At 38.1% G+C, this 25,027-nt stretch overlaps 1 protein-coding gene across 7 annotated transcripts in view; it reads left to right on the top strand.

The window, feature by feature from the left end:
- Window positions 1-22,294, top strand: part of LOC129480143 (membrane-spanning 4-domains subfamily A member 6A) — a 32,950-nt gene extending 10,656 nt beyond the window's left edge. For 3 of the 7 annotated variants that reach the window (XM_063630679.1, XM_055273950.2, XM_055273913.2), the window contains exon 7: window positions 516-1,162. In XM_063630679.1, coding sequence (XP_063486749.1) covers window positions 516-611 — 96 coding nt within the window. In that variant the 3' untranslated portion in view covers window positions 612-1,162. Of the gene's footprint in view, window positions 1-515; window positions 1,163-14,957; window positions 15,029-15,809; window positions 15,831-21,436; window positions 21,539-22,191 lie in introns of those variants that run through there. The other 4 variants (XR_010118630.1, XM_063630580.1, XM_063630514.1 and 1 more) reach the window with 3 other exon arrangements.
- Window positions 22,295-25,027: the final 2,733 nt, after the last annotated feature.

Here is a 25,027-nt window from a genome sequence, read left to right as displayed (position 1 = left end):
GAAGTTAAATGACTGGCCTGGCATTATGCTATGAGTTTGTGCCTGTGCTGAGGACACTAGAACCTGGTTTGCCTCCCTTTTAAGCAGAAACAATTTCTGCCACAACCACTAGTCTCTTTAATAGTATTGACTTGGTAAAGGGCATTTACACACGTAACTGGGTCCAGTGAATGTCTTATGCTCTGCTTTTGCCCCTGGTGATCTTAAAATTCTTTTGACTTTTAAAAGATATATTAAAAATGTATTGTTGAATCAAATTCCATGGGATACCACCCCTATGGACTTATGGCTTTATTTAACTGAATTAAAAAGCCTTGATTTATCCAAAATTGTATTATAGAGTGTAGAATGAATACTAGGGTGATAAATTGCAATTATTTGAAGAACCTGATAATACGCTCTACTTATCTTGGATTAGCTAAGAATTCTATGTATACAGTTGGACAAATGGCATATGTACATCTATTTTGAACCGGATTGAAGTCTGAAGACCTAACATACTTTGTTTCTTCTAGAGTGTACTTTTCCTGCCTCACAGTTACATCAATAATTCTGGCATGTCCTCAAAGATGACTCATGACCCTGGATATGAAGAACTATTGACTTCTTAAGAAAAAAGGGAGAAATATTAATCAGAAAGTTGATTCTTATGATAATATGGAAAAGTTAACCATTATAAAAAAGCAAAGCTTGAGTTTCCTAAATGTAAGCTTTTAAAGTAATGAACATTAAAAAAAAACATTATTTCACTGTCATTTAAGATATATGTTCATTGGGGATCTCTTGATTTGCCTGACATTGACTTCAGCAAAAGCACAGGGCTGTAAATTACCATTTACTAGACTAGCCAAATAGTCTGAATTTCCAGAAAACTAGGCAGAATGATCATTCCCAGAAACATTTCCTAGAAAATGTTTCCCAGAAAACTAGGCAGAATGATCATTCAATGGATCACAGTGAAGCAAAGGACACAACTTTTTATTGTACCCCTTAATTGTCAACAGGAGTTAACTGATTTGTTGTGGTGCTCAGACTCTTTTATACAAGTGCTAGTGTTTTATCCTATGTATTTTAACTCATTAGTGCATAAAGGCAAGCCCCATATGATGAAGTCTCAGGGTATATGAAAGTAGCTGGCTTCAAAATAAAATCTTTGAGTGCATATTTTGTTTTAACACTCATTTTGTTGTTTTTTCCTTTAAACACAGAATAAGTCAACAATGACAGACATAAACCCAAATTTGAACTCCATTTTCTCCCCATCAAAAATTCAAACAAAACAAATGAGCAAACAAAAGCTAACCAGGAATAGTTATTTGTTATGAAGCAATGACCAGTTCATACTTATCTTCTTATTGCAAGAAAGACCAATTGTTTTTGTATAAATGTTAAGTCTCAGCATGTGTGCACACACACACACACGTAGGAAAGTATTTTAATTTTACATGAGCTCCATTTCGTTGAAAGAACTGGTCATGTTTCTCTTGCTTTTACCCACTGTAGCAGGGGTCATACCCACTGTATCAGATATCCTGATACTCAGCTTTTCTGCTGTTTTTTTCCAGTCTGAAACCGGACTGTCAGATTCTTTGATTTTAGCTTTATCTTCAAACTCTCGTTCATTGTGTCTTCTCTCTGCCTATTGCATCCCCCACTGACACACACCACTTCTTTTATTTATTTACCTACTGTGGACATTCAACTTTTGTAGACACTTATTGGATACCAGACACTATGTCAAATAAGAGAAACAGAGATGACAGTGAAATTAGGGATGTATACAGCGCACTACTATTTGAACACAGAATAAAGCATACCTTCTTCTGCCTAAAAGAATGTAGGGGATAAACAGGTGTGTGTGTGTGTGTGTGTGTGTGTATGTATGTATGTGTATGTGTGAAAGAGAGAGAGTCCTTCCTTTGAAAAGCCACCTCCCCCATATCAATCACATGGTGCCACCTTCAGCCACAGGAGAGGACTACGACCCAGAGTCCGCAATTGGTGTATTCATCTACTGTACTCACACTCCAGCTTTGTTCCTCACCCGCTGCCACCATGTCTTCACCACCACCACAGCACTCTGGATACCAGAAGTCTTACTGATTACCCAGTCAAGCTTCTGGTCTTCAAAGTTCCCCCCAGGTCTCTCTTCAGCTTTGACTTGTTTATCAGAGAAGGCATCCAGCCCTTTAGGCAACACTCAAAACCACTTTTTATCCTAGGCTCAACCTCACTGCCATGTCATCCACTGATATCTTTTCTTTCAAGTAGCAATGCCCCTTCAGCCCAAGTCAAGTGAGAATGATGCCTACCTTGAGATAGAAGATGTATTGAGATAACCTTTGTAAAGCAGTTACCATTATAGCTGACACATGAAAGATGCTCAGTGAACTTGAGTTTTATTGTGTGTTTACTTCCCTTTGCTTTCACTTCCGTAGTCCAACTTTCCTTCCCCTTTCACTTCCATCCTCTATGTCTAAAATTAACTTCAACCCCAATACATTGCTGGGATTTGGAACCTGATTATACTCATGAAATCTTTCATTTCTTCAAGAAAGTCTGGACCAGGCACAGTGGCTCTTGCCTGTAACCCCAACACTTTGGGCGGTTGAGGTGGGCAGATTACTTGAGTCCAGGAGTTCGAGACGAGCCTGGGGACCATGACCAAACCCTATCTCTACAAAAAAAAAAAAAAATTAGCCAAGTGTGGTGACACATGCCTGTAGTCCCAGCTACTCAAGAGGCTGAGGCAGGAAAATCACCTGAAACTGAGAGGTTAAGGCTCATTAAGCCATGATCTGGCCATTGCACTCTAGCCTGGTGGACAGAGCAAGACCTTGGGGGGAAAAAAAAGAAAGACAGGAAAAAAAAGAGAGAAAGAAAGTTGTAGAATGCTCTAAATAGACTGTGTAGGAAACATATTTTCTCTTCCCTTTGCAGGAGAAAGATTTTAGAATTATTGGCCTTTCCCAATTTCTGCGCAATTGACTCTACTGACACCTTATGGTGATAATGAGGAACAACTTTCCTCCCAAGAGAAATAGCAAAAGGCAAACCAAGGTATCTGGAATTCACTGGAGATAGCTAACTTGACCATAGGAAATCACACTTGCTACCTTTGTCCTTTACAGTGTCTCCACATGTCATCAGTGAGGGGAAACTATGCATTTTTCAAAAACTATTTATTATTGTAAGGAAAGTGGCTGTGCTTCAGTCAGGAGTAGGCCAAGGTAGACATCCAGTATGGTATGACGCAGCGGGTTTGGAGCGCAGGTGCACAACCCCATGCATCATGTAACCAATTTAATATAACCTGTTTGTGTGACCTCATACCTGGCTTTGAGCCACTATGTCTATGAGTAATACAACTGCACTGCTGACTCTGTAGGACAGGAGAGAGAATAAAGCCATGTCCCAACTGCCTACAATCCAAGTGTTCTTTCAGCTACCCACCACCTGTCCACCAGCTCCCCTCAGAACCCAGCTCAGGTTGGAACCTGTCAATTGGCATAGTCAGTAGGATCCCCAGATGAGTGAGCCCTTGGCCTCAATGATCCCAGGTCAGCCACGTGGCCCTAGCATGGGTTGTGGTACCTGGTGGCAGCTGTGCTGCCAGGATGGGCCTTGGTGGAAACATGGGCGGTGGTAGACAGATCTCCTGTGAGCATGGAGAAGGCACTGAAGTACCTGTAAGCACAGAGCAATGAAAGGACAATGCCTTTGCTGGCATAGTTCAATGGGCATTTTTGACTGTACTACGGTAAGTGCACACTCAGTCCCTGCAGGATGCAGTGAAGGTAGGGGACCTCCACGCACAAACAGAACACCTGGAGGCCCAGATATACAGCTTGGAAGGAGAATTAGAGGCCGCCATTAGTGTGGGCTTGGGCCCACCATCCCAGTCAGAGACTCCTGCTCAGTCTGATACTGAGGAAGAAGAACATCGGTTGCGGGTTTGCCCAGTGGTCCATCAGAAAATAGAGCAAGAACAGCCATTGGGGCCCCAGGGTTGGGCTTGGGGACCCCCTACCATGACAGAGCAGATGTCATATGGTGCCTATACCCCAATTATGTTGTGGGAATTAGATAAACAGTGTCAGCAGCACTCAGGGGAACCCCTACCTGCCTGGATGCCTCATCTTTGGGATGAGGGAGCCAACAGCATCGTCTGCTCTGCCTCTGAAATGGAAAAGTTGGCTTCCATTATGACTCATTCCTCCCTCTGTCAGTGATTGCAGGTGAGCAGGTGGTTAGCACAGGGCAAGGTGACCACACCCTAATTGAACGGCTGATGGTGGCCATTTGAACGGTATGGAAAGATGCCAAAGAAATACCAGAAACTGTGAGTAAATGGCAGTCATATCTAGATTTAGTGCAAGTAATTCGGGAGATGGGTGTGTGGCAGGCTGTTCCATCTGACTTCCCAAGGGCCAGATGGTGAATGCTTTACCTCCCACATGAGAGACCTTGTGTTGGGCTCTGTGCCCCTGAGTGCCTTTGGTTCCCTGGCCACTGTCCTCACTCTGTATGTGGGGTGCTGCATGCATAAGGTGACTACTTCCATGGCTGCCCTCAGGGAAGCAGAGGGCTGTAGGCGAGACCAGAGAGTCTGTGCCATAAAAAAGGGGAAAGTTTCCCTTCTCCAGGGGGCCACCTCTTGGGACAAAATGCGTCCTCAGTGGGTGACCTGCAACAGGTGTAGATTGATTTGATTTTGGCTGGGGTTGCGTGAAAGAAAATTGATAAGCAACTCCATGAAGTACTGTTAACTTTGTGGAGGCACTTGTCCCAGGAGCAGCAATTCTGGAAAATGCCTAAGAGGGAGAAGGATGATGCATCCTGCAGGGACTGAGTGTCCCACCCAGACACTCCAGCTCAAGGACTACTTGCAGATGGGTGGAAGTATAAAGTCTTTTTTTTTTTTTTTTTTTTTTTGAGACGGAGTCTCGCTCTGTCACCCAGGCTGGAGTGCAGTGGTGCGATCTCGGCTCACTGCAAGCTCCGCCTCCTGGGTTCATGCCATTCTCCTGCCTCAGTCTTCTGAGTAGCTGGGACTACAGGTGCCCACCACCACGCCCGGCTAATTTTTTTGTATTTTTAGTAGAGACGGGGTTTCACCACGTTAGCCAGGATGGTCTCGATCTCCTGGCCTCATGATCTGCCTGCCTCGGCCTCCCAAAGTGCTGGGATTACAGGCGTGAGCCACCACACCCGGTGGTATAAAGCCTTTTGTGTTTAATTAGGAAACTGACTGAGATGCCTGTCTGGGGGGGACACCGGATGACCAGAGGGCACATGTGGAATTGGCAATCCACTGGTCCCCCACCAATGTACAGTGGGTGCTGGCACTGGTAGACACCAGTGCAGATTGTAGACTTGTCTGTGGGAACCCACATAAATTTCTGGGCAAGGCTGCATAGATAGACAGCTATGGGGCTGGTCAGTGAAAGTGAAACTTGAATCTTTGCACCTTGGCATCAGCCGCTTGGCTCCACGCTCATACACTGCGTATGTCCCTCTCATACCTGAATACATTCTGGGGGTGGATATTTTACATGGCTTGGCTTTACAAAGCACAGCTGGAGAATTCAGACACGGAGCATGTGCTGTTAAGCTGGTGCTGCGCGGACATAGGCATCACTGGCCTCAGCTCCTGCCACGACCCCAACAGGTTACTTCCACCTGCCAATACCATTTGCCAGTTGGGCATACAGAGATAACTGAGACTATTAAGAAGTTAGAGGAGGAAGATTAAAGCCATGTCTCAACTGCCTATGGTCCCTCAAGTGTTCTTTCAGCTACCTGCCAACCCATCCACCAGTTCCCTTCGGCCCTGGCCCGGGTTGGAACCTGACAATTATATACATTTGCAAGGAATATTTACCATACAAACCATAAGAGAGCTGAGATAACTGTATTTACATCAAAGAAGATATACTTTAAGGTAAGAAATATTACTAGAGAAAAAGAAAAGTGAAAGATTTTTAAAGTTTTCATTTTATTTTACTATTATTAATTTCTTGAGACAGATGCTCATTCTGTTGCCCAGGTTGGAGTGCAGTGGCGTGATCTCAGCTCATTGCAACCTCTGCCTCCCAGGTTCCAGTGATTCCGGTGCCTCAGCCTCCCAAGTAGCTGGGATTACGGGTATGCACCACCAGCCTGGCTATTTTTTGTATTTTTAGTAGAGACGAGGTTTCACCATGTTAGCCAGGCTGGTCTCAAACTCCTGGCCTCAGGTGATCTGCCTGCCTCAGGCTCCCAAAGTGTTGACATTACAGGCCAAAGAGGGACATTTAAAAATGGTCGATGCAGCAGAACGATACAGTTGTAAATTAATGCAACATAACAGCAGAGTCCCAAAATATATAAAGCAAAAAATAATAGAATTGAAAGAATTTTTAAAAATGATTGAATTGAAAGAATTTTTTAAAATGTCAATAATAGTTGAATTTTAATACTCTATTCTTATTTATTCATAGAAAAACTAGACAGAGAATCAAGAAGGAAATAAAAGACTTGTATAGCTCTATCAACTTAACTGAAATATCTGCTGTGTGTCACTCTACCCACCAACTGCAGAACACCCAAACTTTTCAAGTGTGCCAAACTTTTCAGCATAGACCATGCCGTAGGGAGAATTTTAAGATAACTACTAATGATTCTCACCCTCCCTTTGAGTCATTTCCTCCCAAAATTTGAATGAAAACTGTGAATATCATGAAATAACACTTCCAGCATTATGTTATTCCATATGGCAAAGGGACTTTTGAAGATATCGTTATGGTTACTTATAAGTTGACTTTGGGTTAATCAAAGGAAGATTATCTGGGCAGCCTGAACTAATCACATGAGCCCTTTATATCTGGGTCTAGAGGTCAGAGGCAGAGGAAGTCAGAGAAGCAGTAGAGATATTCTCTTGCTGGCCACAAAGGGGCAGTTGCCACATTGTGGGAAAGGCTATGTGACAGGGACTGGTGGGTGACCTTCAGAGGCATCAGCTGATAGACAAGACATTGGAGATGCATTCTCCCAGAATTGCAAAGGACTGAGTGCTGCAAATGCCTCAAATGAGCTTGAAAGATGACCCTATGCCCAAGATGATATTACATCTATGGCCAGTGAAATCATATGATTTATGCCATGTGAGATTATGAGCAGAGACCCTATTCACATCACGTTCAGCTCCAGACCCAGGAAAACTGTGAAATAATAAATTTGTATCACATTAAGCTACCAAGTAATTTATTTATCATATAGCATAAGAAAATGAATACAGATAATATACCAGATTTTAAAACAAGACAGACTCAATCAATTTTAAAATATTCAAATAATATAAAATACGTTCTCTGAACAAAACAGAATTAAATTAGAAATCAATAGCCAAAATGAATTTGAAAAATTCTCAAATAAGTGGAATTTAAATTACTCATATTTCCATTAACCATGGGTAAGGAAATCACAACGGAAATTAGAAAATATTTTGAACTAAATTTAAAAAAAAACCCTAAATTTTTGGGGCACAGCTAAAGTAGGACCTAGGTGGAAATGTATCATTTTAAAGCTATAAGTTGGCTATACTGAAAATAAAAATGGTCTTGGGCTAGGTGCAGTGGCTCGTGCCTGTAATTCCAGCACTTTGGGAGACTGAGGCAGGCGGATCACGAGGTCAGGAGTTCGAGACCAGCCTGGCCAACATGGTGAAACCCCCTCTCTACTAAAAATACAAAAATTAGCCGGGTGTGGTGGCAGGAGCTTGTAATCGCAGCTACTCGGGAGGCTGAGGCAGGAGAATCACTTGAACCGGGGAGTCAGAGGTTGCAGCGAGCCGAGATCACGTCACTGCACTCCTGCCTGGGTGACACAGCAAGACTCTGTATGGAGGAAAAAAAAAGGTCTCAAATCAATAACCTAAGCTCCCTCCCTCAAAAAGTAGAAAAAGAAGAGCAAATCCAAAGTAAGCAGAAATATGGAAATAATTAGGATTCTAGTTGAAACAGAAGACATGAAAAACAGGAAAATAATATTAAAAAAAACCGAAAAGTTGGTTCTTTGAAATGATCAACACAATTGACAAACTTTAGTTGGATTGACCAAGCAAGTATAAGACAGAAGACACACATTGTCAGAATGAATTATGGAAGAGGAGGCATCACCATCAACTTTACAGAAATTACATTTATTATAGAGAAATATAATGGACAACTGTTTGCCAACAGTTCACACAATTAGATGAATTTTCTTAAAAACAGAAAGACATAAATTACCAAAAATGACCCAAGAAGAATTAGAAAATATAAGTAGTTCTGTAAGAAGTAAAATAATTAAAAGCATATTCAAACCCTACCCAGCAAGTAAAGCTCAGGCCTAGATAGTTACACTGGTGAATTTTATTAAATATTTAATGAAACCAATTCTAATTATTTACAAAATCGTTCACAAAGGAGAGGAGGAGGAGACACTCCGAATTTATTCTATGAAGTTAATATTATCACATCAAAGGAAAAGACATTAGAAAAAAGAAAGCTACACAAAATATATGCCTCATAATTGGCATTTTACAGTCTTCTGAGGTCACAACAGTAGAGTCATATAAGATGCTCATTCTGGTGGTGCCTCCTGTATTACAGTGTCAGTCATAACCTGAGTGAGGGACATCCCATTTGGAATTTTGTGTCTGTCTTCATATAACCAGTTTGATACTGCCAGCATCTGCAGCATTTATGTGGCTTCAGTGGAATTTGATCATCTATATCACAAACGAGGAACAGTAGGATATTTGCCCTTTTTTAGGTGTGTGTGATTAACCTCTCCTTTAACCCATTCTGATAAATCCTTAGAAATCATTTATAACATTTTAATAAGTACCTGTATAGCCAATTCATCCAGTTGTCCAGGTTCCTTTGGTTGGAGCTTCACCTATTGTCCAGAAAGGGCAAGGTTCACCTTTGTTTTTACTAAGCAGGAATACTGAAAGTAAATGTTTAGCTAATCTGCCACTTTTTTTTTTGCACTTCCCTACTCATCCATTTTGTTAGATCCTGAGATTTTTTGTTGTTTCCATATTACACTGGAAAGTTTTTTTTGTTGTTTCCATATTACACTGGAAAGTTTTATTATCAGTAACTGAGTCTAAAGCCTTTGCTACTTGGAACCAAAGTGGCCTTGTTATCACCCTGGTATTAACAGTTTGTTGCCATTCTCTTTACCAAAACCATCTTTTAAATGTATAAGTAAATCCTTAGCAATATTTTTAGTTAGAGATGAGTCTGGCTGTTCATTGCAATGCCATGTCTGATGCTAAGTACTCTAACGGTGGCAGTTAAACAGGGTTCAGTTTCTAAAGGACACTCACAGAACTCAATATGACACCGTTTACAAATCTCTGCAGTTTATTTCATGAATAGGATTCAAAATAGCAATGGCATTAAAATTAAGATATGCACCAGATGCTGGGATTACAGGCACATATCAATCTTTGGGCCGGGCGCAGTGGCTCACGCCTGTAATCCCAACACTTTGGGAGGCTGAGACAGGCTTATCACCTGAGGTTGGGAGTTCAAGACCTGCCTGACCAACATAGAGAAACTCCGTCTCTACTAAAAATACAAAATTAGCTGGGCGTGGTGGCGCATGCCTGTAATCCCAGCTACTTGGGAGGCTGAGGCAGGAGAATTGCTGGAACCCAGGAGGCGGAGGTTGTGGTGAGCCGAGATCACGCCATTGTACTCCAGCCTGGGCAGCAAGAGTGAAACTCCGTCTCAAATAATAATAATAATAATAGTAGTGGTAGTAGTAAGATATGCACCCCAGTTAAAGACGGCACCACAAGGAGTCCAGAAAAGTCAGGCTTGAGTTTCAATTGTCCTCCCTTTCTTTCTGTGATGCAAGTTCGGTTTTTATAGGTGACCCCAATAGAACACCTCAGAACCTGGAAGCCCAAAAACCTCATGCTAACTGGGCCTTCTCATACCTGACTTGTGTGGGCATATTTCCAGTTACATAACCAGCCTTAACTGCAGACCGTTCTGTGTCTGTCACTGAGACTGCATGCAAATTACCAATCTCACTGTTACCAATAAATGATGCTCACAAGCTGGTACAAACCACTCAGAAACTCCATGTGCCCATGGTTACAAAACAATGCTATTAATCTGTATGTTTGTGACTTGAAAAGATCAGTGAGGTGCAGGCTTAGGAAAATTTTATGCCTGCTGAAATTAACCCCAACAACACAGGCATATATCCATCAATGAAAGGGCCGGGTGTAGTGGTTCATGCTTGTAATTCCAGCACTTTAGGAGGCCTAGGTGGGTGGATTACTTGAGCCCAGGAGTTTGAGAGAAGCCTGGACAACATGGTGAAACCATCTCTACAAAAAAATATAAAAATTAGCTGAGTGTGATAGTGCATGCCTGTAGTCCCAGCTACTCAGGAGGCTGAGGCAGGAGGATCGATTGAGCTTCGGATGTCAAGCCTGCAGTGAGCAGAGATCGTGCCACTGCACTCCACCCTGGAAAACAGAGTGAGACGTTGTCTCAAAAAGATAAATAAATAAATAAACAAAAATAAGTAATAAGTAGACATTTATACAGATAAATGAATGGAACAAAATTGAGCCTATTATGATCTAATCATTCTTGTTTCTGATTTCTGATATTCAGCATACAATTTCTATGTTTTTCTAGGTTGTTGCCTCTATTAGTAGTTTGTTCCTTTTTTATTATTAAAGAATATTTCATAGCATGAATATGTCATAGTCTGTTTATCCCTTCACCTGTTGATAGACATTTGGGCTGTTTTAGACTATTATGAGTAATGTCACTATAAATATTAATGTATACCTCTTTGTGTATATCTATCTATTTTCATATTTCTTGAATAGATACATAGAATCAGATTATATCATAAGGTAAATATATTTAACTTTACAATAAATTGACAGACTGTTTTCCAATTATTCTGTAGCATTTTACATTTCTACCAGATATGCAAGAAAGTTCCACTTGCTCAATATCATTACTAATTCTTGCTATTTCTAGTAGTTTTTGTTTTTTAGCCACTGTAGTGAGTATGAAAGGCACTTACTGTGGTTTTAGTTTACTTTCCTTCATGCATAATGAGATCAAGCAACTTCTCATATGCTTATTGGCCATCTATATATATTCTGGCTGTCTTTAAAATTTTTTATTATCTTTATATTCTGCAGTGGTATTTTAATGGGTCTAGGTGTTAATTTTCTCTCTCCTTTCTCTTTTTCATCTCTATCTTTTCCTATATCAAATTATGTTTAATAATCATTTTGTTTATTGAATCTAAAAATTTATATCTTGTGAAATATACATGCATTTAAATTCCCTCTGTTCTTTCTATTCTCTTTCTGGTACTCCAATGTGTGTTAGATGAACATACACCATTGAAAAGAGATACCTCTCTTTTTCAAATTTATCATTTCTTGTATTGTATTGCACCATGAGTAATTTCTTTAGCTTAGTGTTGGGTTTAAACAATTCTTTGTGTCTAGAAATATTTTTATGTTTAAGCCAGGCTTTTAATTTTTCATTCATATAATCTTTTACAAATTGTTTTTTTCTAGAAGTTCTATATTGTTTATTTTTTTCAAGACTACATTATCACTTTGCTGTCATATTCTTGATGCTTATATTTTAATTCCTTATTTTCTGTCTTTAAAGATTTTTTTTTTAGACGAGGTATTGCTCTGTTGCTCAGTCTGGTTTTAAACTTCTGGGTTCAAATTCTTGGGCTCAAGAGATCCTTCCACCTCAGCCTACCCAGTAGCTGGGACTCTAGGCACATGCCACTGTGCCCATCTTGTCCCTAAACATTTTAAACATGTTATTGAGTGTATCTATCATCTATTTATCTATTTAATTTCCAGAGCTCTCTTTCAAAACTACATTCTTACATTTCAGCTACTTTAATGACAATTCTTGGAATCTGGGAAAACCCATGAAATGCATCAGTGCTCGATAATTATATGTCACTAGTTCTATAAAGGTGTTCTGGTTTATTTTGTATATATATCAGAACGCGGAAGTTTCTTGGTTGTGTCCACATGTGATATTTGCACCTTAAACATAGATTGATATTCATCATGTGTTTCCAGGCCTTTGGGAGCTTCTGAACTGAGTACTTCAGTTTTCAGCATTGATCTTAGTGATTACAAAAATTGATTTTATATTTTGACATACTTCATTTGACTAATTACTGCTCATGTGATCTGGGACCAATTCTTTTAAATTATAAAATACAGCTAAGAATTATATTGGTGAGTCATGTAAGAACTGGAAGATGAAGGAGAGCACCATTCATTAAGCTCAGTACATTAAATGTTGGTTATATACAGCTTTCCCTCTAAGATTTGGTGAGAGATACGGGAACAGAAACAGTATTTTTCACCCTGCAGAAGTGAACTCTCTGTAAGGAAGAAGAGGGTTTGACCCAGTAAAGAGACCAGGGTTTGAAGTTATCTTTTCTGACAGTGACGCTTTAAGAACATAACTAGAATTAGTTTACATAAAAATCATAGTTCTAAGGAATTCCAGCTCAAATTAAAAAATGAAGTGAAAACAAATACTGTGGAATAAGTGTCATCAGGGAAGTTCAGGGAGCTGTGAAGATATCTGCATTTCTGAGCACTGTAGATATTTCATTAACTGCTGGTAATATCAGATGCTTTAACCTATCTCTACCGCACTAATGACAAGCCTAAAGTTAGAAATGAAGAGCCCTAGAGTGACAACCCTTTCTCTAATGAGGGTGACTTGGTGTAAGATATGTATACACAGGGTTGCAAACAAGGTCAGTTCACAACGGAAAGCCTGAGTAGCCGTGGATAGGCATCAAGGTAGGCACACCTCATTTTCAGTTTTAAACATTCTGGTTGAATTTGGCCATGACTCTGGGCTTGAGTCTGGCCTGGCAAGATGCAAAACTCTTGGGTAGGGAGCAGATTCAAGCTGGAAGGGTGAGGATTTGCGGTGAAGGAGAAACTTCTCCTTTTCTTGACAACTTAGCAATTGTTCTCTGTCATTGCTTTCTCTCAATTTTGTTTAGTGATGCTGTATATACAGACAATGCTAAAACAGATACTTCTTTACCTACTGCACAGAGTCAACAAACTTAGCTTTTTGCTTTTTTTTTGCTTCAATGTTACAGAATACAAGTAAATAAATCTTTGTAGGTAGAGTTGAAGCCCCACCCTGAGCCTTATCACATTTTTCTCCCTTCTTAACTCAAAAACAATAATTATTTTGAGTTCAATTTTTCTCCCTCCCATCCGTCTAAAATGTTTACCACATGTATATGTGCTCATACATACTATAAGGCAGTGGTTTATCTCATAATTAAAGAGTTTTGAAAAATAAGATTTTTTCTTCACAGGAGGTCCCACATCCCATTTTGTTCAACTCTGAAATCCACAGACAGAAAGATTTCTCACACAGACAAGTGTATGACATATACTTAAAAATAATTCAAGTACTGTCTAGAGCAACATGTGTCACTATGAATTCTGTTTGTCCTTTGCATAAAATTCCATAACTGATCTATAAAATTATTAAATGTTTTGTTTTAGTATTTTAACAATAGATTTAAATCTTATTTTAATTTTTTGAAAACATTTAATTCATTTAAGAAGTAAAAGTTGCTCTCCCATTATATGTCAAGTGCTATTCTTAATGCTAAAACACAGAGAGAAAGGAAATCTTATATTGCCAGGACATCACAAAGAAAAAAATTTTTGCTACTATGTTTTGTATTTAATTTGAAATGTTTTGTAAGTATCTTATTTAATTCTTAGAGTTTTTTTTTAAGTGAAGGTGTCATAACCTAATATGTTCAGGCATTTCTAGTGACAGTGTAAATCTTTTCAACATGCAATTTTGAATGAGTAATACAGGTTATAATAACGTGCTTATGCTTTGATCCAGTGTCCCACACATGGAAATTTATAAATTTAAAAGTTAAATGGTTATTTATTTACAATAACAAAAATGTTACTTAAATGTATGACATCTTGAGAATGGTTAATAAGTTATATTTTATCCTTTATAACAAATATAAAGGCATAAAGTGATAGTTAAGGAGTTACCTGGAACAATCTTTAATATATAATGCTAAGTGTAAAAATACTAGATAAAAGTATGCACATAAACTACAATTAAACTCACTGAAACCATTTATGTATATCAGAAAATATTGGGATAGAATGAAGAGAAATGCTACTACTTGTATTTTGTTTATAGAATTTTAGGTTAGTTTTTCTCTGTTTTTCAAACTTGCCGTACTATTATAATGCATTTATATTAGATACATAAAATAGTGAAACATTCTGAAGAAAAAAACAATAAGGCTTAGAAGGCAAGGTCAATAAAATGATTTTCATTCTGTTTTATTCTGCCCAAAACCACAGAACAAGTAAGCAGAGATTTGGGATTTACACTTGAGTTTGCCTGACTTTTAGGTATATGTTCTTTCAACTCAATCCACTGCCTTTTTCAAGTATGTGAGAAACAGAATAGTTGTGTCCCCTTCACAATGGTGAGAACACACAATTTTTGGAATTGGGAATGAGGCTGGTCAAAGCTCCAGCATCATGCTACCTAATTATTCCTTACTGTCTTCCGTTACTGGGCTCCAGAATTCTATATTCCATTGATTTCCATCCAGCAAGACCTTAGAACCAACCGTCCCAGGTCTCAGGTAGGGATTACTTATCATCTCCTCCTAGATTTGTTGAGAGCTGGGTTAACAAGTTCAAATGTGATGCATTTTGCCAGTGTCTTCTCCTCCTATTCAGTATAAGCCTCTTAGGACCAGGAAGCACGGTGGCGGCTTTTTTGGAAATGCATCTCAGAAATGCATTCAACATTTTGCATATTGGTAGCAGTAAGGCTCAATTATGAATCTTGATTGGATGTGGTCTTTTACAGAATGCACAATGTTCATTGGTACTGGTGGAAGTGTTGAGGGAATGCCAACAAGCAAGATTCAAATCACTCAGGTGGGACAAGCCAACACATCTGACTTTGCTCACCCTCCTCACAGCAAGCTGCACAATTTCCTTAGGAAGAATCTTCAATCCCTGGGCATAAGGGACCTTTAGTTCTCTAGATATTTGGTGGTAAATATGGAGAATTAAAGGATCTATAATTTTATCTGGAATGAGTTGTGTTATGCCAGTTTATGAGATTAGATAATGATGAACCAAGAGAACACATCTGGGAATACATTTAGGTCAAATATCTTAATATTAAGGTGTTCCAGGCTGCCAGAGATTTAACTTTTTTCAAATATTATATCCTTATGAGGCAATATGCATTCGTAGGGTTGGTAAACTAACATAGTTTTTTGACTTCACACTTATAAGGATTATTTCCAACAGTGAGGGTAGGAAAGACACAAAAGGGATTTATATGTAATTTTTTTTTTTTTTTGAGATGGAGTCTCACTCTGTCACTCAGCCTGGAGTGCAGTGAACCTTGCCTCCCAGGTTCAAGTGATTCTTCTGCCTCAGCTTCCTGAGTAGCTGGGATTACAGGTGTGCGCCACCATGCCTGGCTAATTTTTGTCTTTTTAGTAGAGAAGTGGTTTCACCATGTTGGCCAGGCTGGTCTCAAACTCCTGACCTCAGATGATCCACCCATCTCAACCTCCCAAAGTGCTGGGATTACAGGCATAAGCCATTGCACCCAGCCTCATATGTGATCTTGAGATTGAAGGAAATAAGTCTTTAATATAGAGAGTTTCTACTTCATCCTCATATTCTATTTTTCTTCCTGCAGATAGCTCAGATAATGATTGGCCTGAAATGTTTCTTGCTTGGGATAGTCAAGAGTTTTTTTCCCTTGTCATCCACCTTCAGGAATACTTTATTCTGCTTTTATGTAGTCTACCCCTTCTGGACTTCATTGTCTGTGAGTATATCTGTTTGGAGTACTTTGTAAATTAAAGAAATTATTTAAAAATTACAAATAAAGAATACATACTTAATTAGTGTACCTACTCTTCTTATACAGAATGGCTGGGGTTCTCTTTTAGTTGGAGCTCACTACCAAGCACTTTGGGAATTTATAAAGAAAGAGACAAAAGTAGCCTCCACACCAATTTCAAGTATTTGGAATAAAAATGCTATTGAGTAGCACCCTTTGCCTTGTGAAGGGAGAGATCATTCTTAATTGAAAAAGTCCAGATACTTAATACCTACCAGCAACCTAGAAGTAGACGGCATCCGTATGTCTGTCACACCGACTTTCCAGATAACCTGATTCACCCATTACTGTCTGCTCTGGCCCTGGGCTCTCTGACTTCCTCAGAAACCACTTCTTCGGAACTTTCATTTCCACTATTTTTTTTAAACTTGAACTTCAAGCATCCTCCATCATCCCAGCCTCTCTACCTGATTCCATCCCATGTAAAGTAACCTCATCTGAGAACCTGCAATCGCCTTTTACCAAACACATGACAAGCCTTCGAAATCTAGGGATTGTGATAACTCTTGCCTTGGCCCAAGTTTACATAAGAACATGATAGTTTGCTGACCTCGTGGAGGGAAATCTAAATGAGATCAATGTCTTGTAACAAACAAAGCTAGCCAAGATCAGGTATTTCCACTCTGAGTATAAAAACAACTGATCTTAAGCTGCAGGCAGAGATGTTAATGCAGCAGATATATTTGTACAATCAAACTCTTGTGTGCTGGTGAAAGACTTTGCCCCCAAAGTCAAGACAAAAATCAAAGCAAAATGGAGAATGGGTCAATGTAACAGTGCAATCAAAAGAATAGGATTCAAACTTCTTGCTGCAGATACTGAACTGGAATCTTTTTTCTTTACAAGCTTGACAAGAAGACAGTAGTCATGACATTTCCCTAATAAGGGAATCCCTTCAGGCCACACCTGTGTTCTGAAGCAACTCAAAGTTTAATGATTATTGGGGGGTGAGGGGCAGGGTTAATGTCCTTTTTGTCAGTGAGAACTGCAGCCAAACTACCTCAGGGTCTCGAGGGACTGAGAGACCTCGGAAAGGAACTAATACCAGGGATGGATCTAGGTCTTCCTTTCAGGAACCAAAGACAGAAGAATCCAAGGAGACCATAACTTCACAGCAAAGATGACATAGCATTTTATTACCGTTACAAAAGGCAACTGATGATATTTTCATTGAAATATCTGCATTGAATGATGATTCAACATATGAGGCAAAGAGGGTTGTCTTTGGAGAAGGCACTTAAGGTAGAAGAACATTAGCAAATCTTACCGGTTGGCTAAAACAAAAATGAGCTCATTCAACCTGGCTGGAGACCTGTTAGGGCTGTTCCTTCTCAGTGTGACCTGACTAAAAACCAGTGGCATTAAGAAAGTGTCACATTTCCCACAGTCTGGGGGTGCCTCAGTGGGGTGGTGCTGCTCTCAAAAGCTCCATGTCCCTGAACACATCCATTCTCAAGAGATCAGTTTCCCCAAGTGCATAATATTCCATTGCTCACTGAGGAGTTTAAAATTATAAGCAGAGGATTTTATATTTTGGGGTGAAAGAATTATCTGGCATACGGTATTGGGGTTTAAAAAAAAGCCAAATTTCACAGTCTTAATAACTTTATAAAAACCTAAATAGCACTTCATGTCTAGTGTGTGGCCTTTCTGAAACTTATGGTCATCTCTCCTACTGAAAACAAGGTCTTTTCAAATGTGGCTAAATGGGGATGAGAAAACGTGGGTAGGACTTTCTTGGTGTGTGTGCATTCTTTATATAGCCCAGTGGCTTCAGGGAAACAGCCAAGAAAATGGTCAAGATTATTTGTAGAGGTTATTTTACTGGGGATTTTAAGAACTAATAACATCCTGAGTTATTTTCAGTTCAGGGGGATGTGGAAAGGTTTGCAATTGTGAAGTGTTTTGTTGTCGCTTAGTATCCTTAAGGGAAACTTACACTATAGACAAAACTACAAACCCAGTGCAGTTTTTGTTTTCTGCATGTTGTTGGGGCAATGAAATTTTACACATAGCAAGCACTTGGCCTCCCTGATGTCAGGATGCCTTTGTTAGGATCTGTATTCGCCTTTAATTTTGTCAAAATCTTTTTTCCTTCTTCCTCTTGAAAAGTAAGTTCCAAAATATAGTTTATTTTATCTTTCATCACTAAAAAGTTTGTTCCTTTTTTACGACAGGCAGGTCACATGAGGCAAAAAATATTAAACAGTTGTTTTTACTGTGTTGTAAAACTTGGCTGTATATCAAACTAATTTTGACAAGTTTTCATCCTAAGCCTCAAATCATGTAATTAATAATTTGCCTGTTTATTTATGACCTAATTGTGATTCTTTTATTAATAAAAGCTAATGGGAAAAGGATCTCTGATTAAGCTGATGACTAGACCTACAATTAATTTTCCTGCAGTATATGAAATATTGTACCAGAGTATTAAAATATATGTAATATTTTATTGATAAATCTATCCTTTAAAAGGAATATTTTAGGATGTCATAATTTTGATGTGAATCATGTAAATGTTGATAATATGCTGTTTATTATACATTTAGCATTTCAAGAGATTAACTTAATTGCCTTTTGCCCATGTATATTATGTATATTATTTGCAAGTTTTTTTTAAAATGAAATTAAAAGAATAGTTTATGTAGAGAAACATTAGTGGATATTAATTGTCTCCCCACCTGTATTTATGTGTATTTATGGGTGTTAGCACAACTGCTTTGCTAGTTGCAAAGCTGTATTATCAGAGTAAAAGCGTATTTGTAAACTGTATGGGAATTAAAAATTAGAAATAAAGTCATTTTCTTATATGATGGCAAAAAAAAGAGAAAAAGTCCAGATACTTTATTTAAAGATAATTACTTTAGAGAGCAAGATAACTGTCATCTTAGAATATATTTGGGTACATTAGGATGGATGTGTGTAGGGAAATCTCATTTTTCCCATCGAAAGTTATTACAGTGGCATCTACGGTGAGTTCTTTTCTCACCTTCTCTGCACATGAGCATTCTCCTGTCCATGTGTCTATCTTTTCATGTGGCCTTGGATTTTATCTGCAAAGGGATATGTTTATTTTACATTTATTAATTAACTAATTTATTAGTTAACTTTTTCACGTATATATCCATGTTCACTCTCACTTCAAGGACTCTCTGTTCCTGCCTCCATGTCTTTCTAACTACCTACCAAGAGCCAAAATAGACTCCTGTTCAGTTCAGTTCAACTTGACAATTTGTTCTTTAGAAAGAGCCTGTCAGAATATATGACATATCGTACATATTAACTGGGGAAGATATGGAGTTGAGGTTAGGTCACCTGAAGTGAAATGTGGGTGAGGTGGATGGGAGAATGCGCTCCCACTAATGGCTTTCCTGTCTTATGAACAGTTCATCATTATTGGATCTTTGACTGTCTTGCCTACAAAAAAACACACCAAATTTTTGGAGAGTATTATTTTCCCTTTTACTTAATGAGTAAATAAGATTTGATGCTGACTCTTTATAAAAAGCCAAACCAGGCTGGGCACAGTAGCTCACACCTTTAATCCCAGCAATTTAGGAGGCCGAGGCAGGCAGATCACGTGGTCAGGAGGTTGAGACCATCCTGGCCAACATGATGAAACCCTGTCTTTACTAAAAATACAAAAATTAGCTAGGTGTGGTGGCACGTGCCTGTAATCTCAGCTACTCAGGAGGCTCAGGCAGGAGAGTCACTTGAACCAGAAAGTCGGAGGTTGCAGTGAGCCGAGATGGCACCACTGCACTCCAGCCTGGTGACAGAGCGAGATTCCATCTCAAAAAAACAAAAAAAGAAAAAAGCCAAACCAACACAATATTTAGATATTCTAATGTTTTATTGAATAACTGGTAACCTTTATTTCAATCATTTATAGAATTCCACTGTAGAAAATAAGGCATATATTAAGTTTCTTGTAGGAGGGGAAGGTCTTCATCTCTCTGAATTTTAGCAAACATTAAAAAATAAAATCCCTGTAAAAAGCATAATAAAGGAGGCTTTGCATGCAAAGTTTTATTATGATGGATAAAGAGGTAATGAAGGTTGAAGTGCATGTGTACGCTTATATCAGGGAATTTCTAATCCAGGATGCATGTATTAAGGATCCCTCCTATCAGCAATATTGGAACAAATAGAACTGCCATCATGTTGTCCCCATTCACGGTGTTTCATTTGTGGAGTATGTTGTTTCCTTCTTTCCAGTGATCTAGAGTGGATTGCCAGTAAACTGGTAACAAAGAGAACTGAATTGGCTACGAAGAATCCCAAACACTAGCCAATGAAGCCAGGAGATGCATCCCGGGTACTGTAAAAGATGTATCCACATTTGCAAAGAATCTGGGACTAAAAAAAGACCCTGAGTATTTTCAGTCTCTTGGAAGTGCTATTCTCTTTCAGACTAGAGTCCATATCAGGGCTAACATTATCAGCACTGTGCTTTCAATCATTGGGATAATTCTTCTCTCAATGAATTTAATGGATATATTTTTATTTGAATGTTCAGAGTTCAGTGTTCAGTGGCTAAATCTTTTAAAACTGTAAGTATTTTGTTGTTGGATGATGTTTTCACATGTAATGTTTGTTTTCAGCTACATTGATCTTCCAAAACTAATGCCTAAAAATAAAGTCTCTAAATGTTGAAAAATAATAGAAATGAAATCACACATTAAAAAAAAATAAAACAAAACAGAACCCCCAATATTAGGGAGTTTTTTGCACGCAGTTGCAGAATTGAGTGTGTAGGTTTGTATGTGTGGCTTTAAAAATATATGCTCCTATCTTTCCAAATTTTCTCTAATGAGCATCCATTGCTATAAACAGAAAATGATTAAAAGGCTGTTCATAGATCAGTGTACCCAGAGAAGAGTGAGCAGATCCAGAACATTAATCAAGAATTGGCCTGTGGATTTCCAGTAGTTAAAATGATACAAAATATCAGAATGGTTTTGAGTTCTTTCTCTATTTATTTGATACCAATAGAATATTGGTAAATTCATCCTTTCCATGGGTAAAGTTGAGTCACATGACACTTGTGTGTGCATTTGTATATATGTGTGAAATCCCACTGTGTTTACAGTCAATGTTTATCCAATATATGTGAAGAAATAACTAAGATAAGAATAATTAACTCTAGAATGTCAAGGAAGTTCATGTGTAGGAACTTTGTTATTTAGAATTTCCATGGAACATATTTGTTTGTGTAGAAGTGTTTTTATGGTTGCTCCCGGGGATAAGGCTTGCGTTAGATGCAATACCCTGTCTTAATAGAATGTGCATAGCTTGAATAGGAAATGCATCATTCTGCAAAATATCCACTGACCCTTCCCCCTGGGGGTTCGGGATGAGACTGTTGTAGGCTAAAACTAGGTGGAGAAACCTAAACTTTGGACTCTTCTTTTTGACAGAGCATTGTGATCCTCCAAATGATGCTGACTTGTGTCCAAATTGCCATTTCATGCTCACTCTCTGGGCTTACTAATAATGTGAATGGCAATAATGTCAACTGGGTTAGTAGCCCTCAGAAGGCGAAGCATCTGAAGTATCTCAGAGAATCATATGTACTAACTTTAATCTCTGGTTAAATAGAGAATTGGCCAAAATGAATTTTACATAGTAATATGGGATATGGTGGGGTGGGTAAGAGAACAACGGTTATGTGTTATATTCACCAGCCACTCCATTTCCTCCACTTTCTTTCATAGTGAGGGCCACACAGTCAGTTTCATTCATTCACTCATGCATCCATATTTTATTCATTAATATCAACTATATTGGAGCATGTATTATGTTTATTTTGCTGTGCAATAAGGAGACAGTGACATTGCCCATGTCCTCTAGAAGCAGATGACAACATAAATGTAATGAAAAATGGAAAAATTATAGCAGCCAGATAAAAGATAAAACAGCTTTAGAAACCCAAATGTAATCTTGGTATTGGTTTAGTACTTCATAACATTTTTCAGGCAATCACCATTAATCGTATATGCACTGACATGTACATGTGCTCATGGACACATACATCTTTACATATGTATATGTAGTCTCCCACACAGCCACATGTGTGTTCCTCTAGTCACAGATTCTGCATAGCCTTCTTAAACAGTGGCTGTGCTACATCCCCAAATCTACCATAATGATATTTTCATTTCCATATCTCCAGGACGAAAGAGAGAGAAATGTATCAGAAATGTAACAGAAAACTGACAGCTGTAGCTACACCATAATTTCCAAGGATTCTGAGCAACAAGCTAAGATGACTGGGTCATATACATTCATTTTCCTCAATGGCATCCAGAGTGAGTGAGAAGTTCAGGGGGTTAAATGCAGGCTGTTTTGTGTCATAAGAAGCAACTGGTTTTAAAGACCAAAAGATACTTCTCAGCTAAACAAAAGCAAACCAAAACAAACAAAATACTATGAGGTGTGGGGATGGCTAAAACAAACAAACAAAATCAGTTTACACACTTTCAGTCAAATCTGCCATTCTTTTTAAATATACATATATTTATCTCTATATATGTATACATGTGTATATATATATGTAATAATAGTATATCTATATCTATAGTATATCTTACTGTGGTAAGAACATTTAACATGAGATTAGCAACCTAAAGCATTTTTGTGTACAAGATATTATTGTTGACTATAGGTACAATAGTGTACACAGGATCTCCAGAGCTTACTCATCTTGCTTGACTGAAGCTTTGTATCTGTTGATTAGTAACTCCCCGCTTTTGCTATCCTCAGATCCTGTTAACCAGCATTTCAGCCTCTGATTCTATGAGTCACACTGTTTTACATACCTCGTATGATTGCAGTATTTGTCTTTCTGTGACTGGTTTTTATCATGTGCATCACGGCCTCAAGGTTCATTTATGTTGCAGTATATTGCAGAATTTCCTCCTTTCTAGAGCCTTAAAAAGGCCTTTCTTCATTATTGGAAGAAAAAAAGCAAAAACATTATCTTTATTTATGTATTAGGTTGGCATATACCACATTTTCATATTTTGGCTACCATGAATAGTGATTAAATGAACATAGGAGTGCTAGTATCTCTTGGAGATCCCGATTTTACTGTTTGGGGATTAATACCCAGAAGTGAGATTGTCGGATCATATGGGAGTTCTTATTTAAGTTTTTGAAAAAAATTATATGTCTTTCCATAGCGGCAGCACCATTTTACATTTCCACCAACAGTGTGCAAAGGTACCAACTTCTTTACAACCTCACCAACACTTGCTGACTTTGTTCTATAGTTGCCAGCCTGACAGGTGTGAGATAATATTTTACTGCGGTTTTGATTTTCATTTACCTTATGGTTAGTGATTTCAGCACTTTCACATATACCTGTTGGTATACTTAGATAAGTTGCCTACTTATCTAACTATAAGATAATTAGAAATAAGAAAATTAGAATTTTCTTATTTCTTCACAGGTTGTGTTTTTTGTACCAAATAATGAGAATGAACTATCTGTAGTCTCTCCTGAACATATCTATGATGATGTGGCATTTCCACAGATCCCAGTGGTTTGAGGTTTCCAAAACATTTGTCCTGTTCTCACACTATTGGGTAATCACCATGTACAACTGTGAGACTATGTATAGCTGACTATTTGGGAGTTTACACATTAAGAATCCTGTGATGACAAAATATAGTATAATAAAGATATATTATAGTGCTGATTATTGTTTTGATTCTGTACCATTCCTTTCTCCTGCTTCTCCAAGAACCAGGACACAGAATATCATTTCAAAGTTATGAGACCCATAATAGAAATAAGTTGTTAGTTGGTGTGGGTGATTTTGGTTCGGGTTATTTTTGTATCATTCCATGTCACAACAAGTATTTCAAAGGAGAAAAAGAAATCCATGTTGGTTGTTTCTCATCCCAACAACTCTATTTGTCCCACTTTTTAATATATTCTTCCCCTGTGACTGAAGTTACAGGATATTTCTACTGCCAATGAATCCTCAGCCAGAATATAACCTGTTATTATTTTCCATCTTCCTTGACAATATCCTTAGACAAGAATAACGTGGTATTTAGAAAAATAGCCCCACAAAGATGTCCACATCCTGATCCCCAGAACCTTTGAATACATTATGTGGCACATGGGTGTCAAAGGTTGCAGAATTAAGATTGGTAGACTCTGACTTTAAAATATGGAGTTTATCCTGGATGCACTCCCATGCCCAGTACAATCACATGGATTCTTAACAGTGGAAAACCTTTTCTGCTTGTAGTCATAGTGAGTGATGTGACAATGGCAGAAGAGTTCTCCTCCTTCCTTGTGAGAAGGACCTAACTCACCATTGCTGGCTTTGAAGGGACCAAGAACTGTGATCAACCTCTAGAAGCTGAAAAATGCAAAGAGGTGGATTCATCCTTGGATCCTTCAAAAAAGAACAATAAAAATTCAATTCAGGCAGGGAAATAATATGCATATCTCACTATGAATAAAGTGTAAGAGGCCAGAAATAATTTTTCAAATAAAATGTTATAATATATGAAAAGAAAAAATATGACAATATATCATGATCAAGATGAACTCATTCCAGATATTCAAATATATTTTAACATTCTAATCTTTAAATACTACGTTTACCACAGAAGCAGATTGTTTAAAGTATAATAGTATAATAATCTCAATAGATGCATGACAACAAATCTTTGGAATGAAAAAGCAAGTATTCATAATTTTAAAGCAAACTCTTAAAAATAAGGATAAACGAAAACTTCCTAAGCTAACAAGAAAATTGATTTTAAACCTACAGTGAATAGCATTATTAGTGATAAAACCTGAAAAGTGTTACATTATTGTCAGCAACACAACAATTATACACACTTCCTACATTTATTCAGGATTATTCTGGGTCCTTTATGTAGTAAAGTAAGACAATTCATAATTAAATATAAATTGTTAGAGAAGAACCAAACTGTCATTAGTTGCAGATAATGAATTTTTTGTGTAGAAAATTTAAATGTATTTAT

This window comes from Symphalangus syndactylus, chromosome 1, assembly GCF_028878055.3.
Source record: "Symphalangus syndactylus isolate Jambi chromosome 1, NHGRI_mSymSyn1-v2.1_pri, whole genome shotgun sequence".
Lineage (NCBI taxonomy): Eukaryota > Metazoa > Chordata > Mammalia > Primates > Hylobatidae > Symphalangus > Symphalangus syndactylus.
The sequence above is the reverse complement of the archived record's forward strand: the minus strand, read 5'-3'. Positions and strand labels throughout refer to the sequence as shown.